This window comes from Strongylocentrotus purpuratus, unplaced genomic scaffold, assembly GCF_000002235.5.
Source record: "Strongylocentrotus purpuratus isolate Spur 01 unplaced genomic scaffold, Spur_5.0 spur5_scaffold_3, whole genome shotgun sequence".
NCBI classification, from domain to species: Eukaryota; Metazoa; Echinodermata; class Echinoidea; order Camarodonta; family Strongylocentrotidae; genus Strongylocentrotus; species Strongylocentrotus purpuratus.
In genome coordinates, this window is record NW_022145609.1 from 12,560,860 (window position 1) to 12,566,859 (window position 6,000).

Genomic DNA, 6,000 nt, shown 5'->3' on the forward strand with positions numbered 1-6,000 from the left:
ACAAAAATCTACCCTCATTTGAAAAACTCATGGAAAGTGAGAGAGAGAGAGAGGGAGAGATACGTGTTTGCCAGACATTGGTACACAAGGAGATCCTACAACATTGTATCCCACATCACAGACAATATGATACTTTCAACCAAGTCATTGTGCTCATTCATTTGAAAACTACTTTTTCAGCTGTCGTAGTGTCTAAGAGGATAATCTAAGATCAGGAAAATATCGACGGGAAAATCTTTGGATCTCTAGATAAGTTATCCAATCACCAACTAAATATTTTAGGGAAAAAAAATTGTACAAAATGTCAACTCCTTTAAAAATATGATTTAACAAATTTTACCTTCACATTGAGGCAGAAAATCAGAGAGAGACGTGTTTGCCAGACACCTTACTGATGCAGATCCAACAAGATTATATCCTACATCACATGAGTATAAACAGCTTTCTGTGTAATTGATGGATAGTCCTGCATCGCATTGTGACGCCATAGGAGATAGACGTGGTGGAAGCTCGGGTACGGAACAGGATACAACTGATTACAAAAGGAAAATGTATGTTGTGTTTTAAAATAAACAGGCAGGTTTTAAACCATGACTTGGGAAGTGTTTTGATTTCAGCTTTTCTTTTCTTGGGGTTTGACATGAAGCATCTGAAATGAAGTGCATGAATGGCATAATAAATTGACTACCGGGTATGTGTAAATATTGACACATTTTACCGTAAAAAACTCCGAAGTTAAAACTAAGACTGAGATGAAAAGTTCCCAATTTGTCAAGAGAATAAAGGTTTTTCGCGATTAAATCCATTCATACTCATTCAAAGATATGGCATTTAATTGGAACCGAGTATCAATACAAGAAAACCATAGTTATTGCCAATTTGAAGAATGAAAGTTAATCAACTTATGCTTTAAAGAACAAAAATCTGTCTCTTAGCATCACCCCACAGAATGATTTACATGAATCACATAATCAATTTAACATCGTTATATCTTATATTGACAGATTAATAGTCGTACTTTGACATGTTGGAATATCATTAGAGAAGGTTCCGTTGGCTAGGCAGGCTAGAGATGACATCCCAATAAGGTCGTAGCCAATGTTGCAGGAAAAATCACATGTTTTATTGTATGCCACATTCTGTCCCTCCATGCATAAAGATGAAAGGTTGAATGGCAGCTGAGAAACGTTGCAGGTCTCAACTAGACATTAAAGTTGATATCATAATGGCATGTAAAAGGATAAATAAAAAACATGTGTTCATATGTAGTGAATGAAGCGAAAAATTGAATGATTGACAGTTATTTTCATTATTATAAACAAGCTACATCTACTTTCTATTAAATACCTTAAAATTCCTTTAAATAAAATTGTGAATTATCGCGTTAGACAGATTGTTGTGTTACTGTGATAGCATTCTCTTTTGTATAAGGACTAACAAGCCGACCTCAGCAAATGACTTTTTACCACGGATCCTTCAAATGCCTCTTAAAATCTGTCATAGATAAAATCATATATAACTTGAAGTCGTCAACAAAAATCTACCCTTTTTTGAAAAATTGATAGAAAGTTTTTACCTTCACATGAAGGCAAAAAATCAGAGAGAGACGTGTTTGCCAGACATGTTACTGATGCAGATCCAACACGATTATATCCTACATCACATGAGTATGAACAGCTTTCTGTGTAATTGATGGATAGTCCTGCATCGCATTGTGACGCCACAGGAGATAGACGTGGTGGAAGCTCGGGTATGGAACAGGATACAACTGATTACAAAAGGAAAATGTATGATGTGTTATAAAATAAACAGGCAGGTTTTAAACCATGACTTGGGAAGTGTTTTGATTTAATCATTTTCCTTTCTTAGGGTTTAACATAAAGCATATGAAATGAAGAACATTAATGGCATGAGAAATTGATTATGTGTAAAAATTGAAACATTTTACCACGCAAAACTCCAACATTAAAAATGAGGGTGAGATGATCAGTTCCAAAGTTGTCAAGAGAATAAAGGTTTTTCGGGAACATTGAAGGACTATTTAAAACATATTGTGATGATTCAATAACGATTTCTTTATTGGAAAAGTCAAGTTCATAGAATTTTTGTGAATTAAAAATCATTTTAGATCTCAACAATACTCTTTTTACTACCCAGCGTCATAACTAATCCAAGAGAAAAAAAACATCAACAGACTTACCCCCACAGGTAGGAATAGGTGCTGATAGTTCTCCATCACTCTGACAGGTGACATCCTCTCCACCGATCACAGTATATCCTATGGAGCACTCAAAGAAACAGGTTGTTTCGAAGTCAATAGAGCTCCCTGCATCACAGTTTCCAGATAGAGAAGAGAGTTCTGCCGAGAATACCTCAGGAAGTTGACAAGTCACAACTATTAGAAAGAAGCATGAAAATTGGAGAAAAAATGGAGAAAAAAACAAACATGGAAATATTTAACATTATAACCTTAAATATTCATCATTAAATTTGAGCAAAGAACAACAAAGCAGTTAATGATATTTACATCGTCTCCTGATAGACACATCACATGAATATGAACAGCTTTCTGAGTAATTGACGGATAGCCCTCCGTCGCCTTGTGACGTCAGAGGAGATAGACGTGGTTGAAGCTAATATATGAAACAGGATATGAGTGAGAAAGTAATTAACGATTTTAGGAGACAAGAAAGTATCAGTGGGGGTAGAAGGATCATTCATAAGGATTTAGGGAATGTTTTTGTGCTTAGATATTATGTGTATGTGCAATTTGGTGCAAAACGTTCTTCGAAGTGCGACTTTGCGAGGTTGCTATACATTTGAAGTGCATACAGTTGATAAGCATGCCATGTAAGAAGAGAAAGACCTCTTCATGTAAACAAGTTTAAAGTTACATAAATTCTAAATATCCATAGTTTCAACTATATTAAGGATGTGGTACAGGCGTAAATGATATACAAATGTTTAAAGTCGTAATTGAACACAACATAATATTTAACAAGTCAACGCAAAGCGTGGCATCCCCTCGCAGGGTAAAAATGGCCTATATACATCAGAACAAGTGACTTCCATTGGACCATACTATTATATTATTATTAGGCAAGGAAGTTAACCACATTTTGACATTATATAATTAGGTGTTTTTGCATATTTAATGAGCTATGACCTTTCACCTTTAACCTACATACTCAGAAATTGAACTTAGGCTGTGCATGTATCTTGATCAGTACCATGTACCTTCAAATTATATTTTATTACAATTTGTCAATTATACTCAAGTTATCGAATGGAAACCAGATCCGCATATTTTTACCTTTGATCTACATACTCTGAAATTGAACTTAGGCTGTATTTTGATACCATGAACCTTCATATCAAATATCATTCAAATTTGTCAAACATTACTCAAGTTATCGAATGGAAACCAGATTCGCATATTTAATGAGCTATGACCTTTGACCTACATACTCGGAACTTGAACTTAGGCTGTGTTTTTTTATTCCATGTACCTTCATATCGAATTTCATTAAAATTCGTCAAACATTACTCAAGTTATCGAATGGAAACCTGATTTTCATATTTAATGACTTATGACCTTTGACCTACATACTCGGAAATTGAACTTACATGTAGGCTGTGTTTTTATACCATGTACCTTCATATCGAATTTCATTAAAATTCGTCAAACATTACTAAAGTTATCGATCGGAAACCAGATGTGTATATTATTGCATATTTAATGAGCTATGACCTTTGACCTACGTACTCCACAATCGAACTTTGCCTGTATTTTGATATCATGTACCTTCATATCAAATTTAATTAAAATCCGTCAAACATTACTAAAATTGGTAAGCAAGCCATTTAAAAAGAGAAAGACCTCATGTACAAACTTTTAAAGTTACATAAATTCTAAATATCCATAGTTTCAACTATATTATGGATGTGGAACAGGCGTAAATGATTAATGTTTTAAGTCGATATTGAACACAACATAATATTTAATTACTAATTATGATCATCAAAATGTAATTGATTAAACTCTTTTTTCTGCAAAACATTGTTTCGTTTGTTTATTTGTTTTACCTGACCGGTAAGAAATCATGTGTATGCTTCTAAGTGCTTGTTAAGTTAGTAAGCAGCCTACGGAAACCTACGGCCTAAGTCCTCTCAAGGGACTTGGTAACGAGGACGAATGCCTTACCAAAGGGCTGAAGCGGATCGACTTGGTTTCGAACCCGGTAACGAGACCACTGTACTGTTCTTCCACTGGGCCATCAAACCTCATCAAATACGTCTTCAAAATTAATAAACCCACCTTCGCACGAAGGGAGAGGAGCTGACAAAGTAGTGTCCTCCAGACAGGTCACAGACGATTCGCCAGTTAGATTGTATCCAACATCACAAACGAAATGACAGGTCGTATTGTAAGTCACACTCCCAAGGCACAGTAAGTTGGATGTTAAGAGATTGGATGGTAGCCGGGGAACTTCACAAGCTACGGCTGTAAGAAAGCAACATATTAGCACAATCGCAAAGCATTTCTAAAAAGTCGACTTAAAGGGATCGTTTATAAATCTTAAATCTGGGATACACGGCCCTACGTGTTATGATGTCACCCCTGATGTCACCCCTCGGCACGCCTCGGGCGATATCAGGATGCGACATCCACTAGAGCCTATAAACAACTATTCCTCTCACAGCAGTCATTATATCTATATTATGTCCCTCCGTGCATGAAGATGAAAGGTTGGGTGGCAGCTGTGGTACGTTACAGGTTTCAACTGCACATAAATGTTGATAACAATAATGGCAGGTAAACTAATTGGTGAAATTAATACATGTTTTAATCTTACTGAACGAAGCCAAAGATCATTTTAAAAGTATGATTGTGTACATTAATTGTACAGAATCGGTTGTTTGGAGAGAGATCATTCGAAGAACCTGATACAGGTTTTATTCTCGAAAATAAGACATATTCGTTACAATAGACAAGTCCCACCTAATCTGTGTTGTACACATTAGTCTTCTTTTAAAATATATATTATATCGCTAAACTTGTATATATTAGGGGCATTAGACAAGTTGTTGTGTAACTGTGAAAGCGTTCATATAAGAGCTAACAAGTGGCTTTTGACGTTGAATCTTCAAATGTCTCCAACAATCAGTCATTGAGAAAAAAAATGTACAAATTTAAATCGTCAACAAAAATCTACCCTCATTTGAAAAATTTATAGAAAGTGTTTATCTCCACATGAAGGCAGAACATCAGAGAGAGAGAGAGAGAGACGTGTTTGCCAGACATTGGTACACAAGGAGATCCTACAACATTGTATCCCACATCACAGACAATAGGATACTTTCAACCAAGTCATTGTGCTCATTCATTTGAAAACTACTTTTTCAGCTGTCGTAGTGTCTAAGAGGATAATCTAAGATCAGGAAAATATCGACGGAAAAATCTTTGGATCCCTAGATAAATTATCCAATCACCAACTAAATATTTTAGGGGAAAATATTGTACAAAATGTCAACTCCTTTAAAAAAATGGTATCGAAAAGTTTACCTTCACATTGAGGTAGAAAATCAGAGAGAGAGGTGTTTGCCAGACATGTTACTGATGCAGATCCAACAAGATTATATCCTACATCACATGAGTATGAACAGCTTTCTGTGTAATTGATGGATAGTCCTGCACTGCATTGTGACGTCATAGGAGAAAGACGTGGTGGAAGCTCGGGTATGGAACAGGATACAACTGATAACAAAAGGAAAATGTATGATGCGTTTTAAAATAAACAGGCAGTTTTAAAACCATGACTTGGGAAGTGTTTTAATTTCAGCATTTCCTATCTCGGGGAGTTGAAATGACGTATATAAAAATGAAGTGCATGCATGGCGTAAGAAATTGACTACCGGGTATGTGTAAAAATTGACACATTTTACCATGAAAAAACTTCAAAGTTAAAAATGAAAGTCAGATGAAAAGTTCCCAATTTG

General features: G+C 35.4%; 1 protein-coding gene across 1 annotated transcript in view; it reads right to left on the reverse strand.

Annotated features, from left to right (window-relative positions):
• The window catches only part of LOC105437509 (sushi, von Willebrand factor type A, EGF and pentraxin domain-containing protein 1-like), a 45,317-nt gene extending 40,820 nt beyond the window's left edge, over window positions 1–4,497 (reverse strand). Inside the window, exons 1-5 of the mRNA XM_030996976.1 lie at window positions 4,319–4,497; window positions 2,201–2,395; window positions 1,577–1,768; window positions 1,019–1,201; window positions 341–532 (exon numbers count right to left, since the gene is read on the reverse strand). Coding sequence (XP_030852836.1) covers window positions 341–532; window positions 1,019–1,151 — 325 coding nt within the window. The 5' untranslated portion in view covers window positions 1,152–1,201; window positions 1,577–1,768; window positions 2,201–2,395; window positions 4,319–4,497. The remainder of the gene's footprint in view (window positions 1–340; window positions 533–1,018; window positions 1,202–1,576; window positions 1,769–2,200; window positions 2,396–4,318) is intronic.
• Window positions 4,498–6,000: the final 1,503 nt, after the last annotated feature.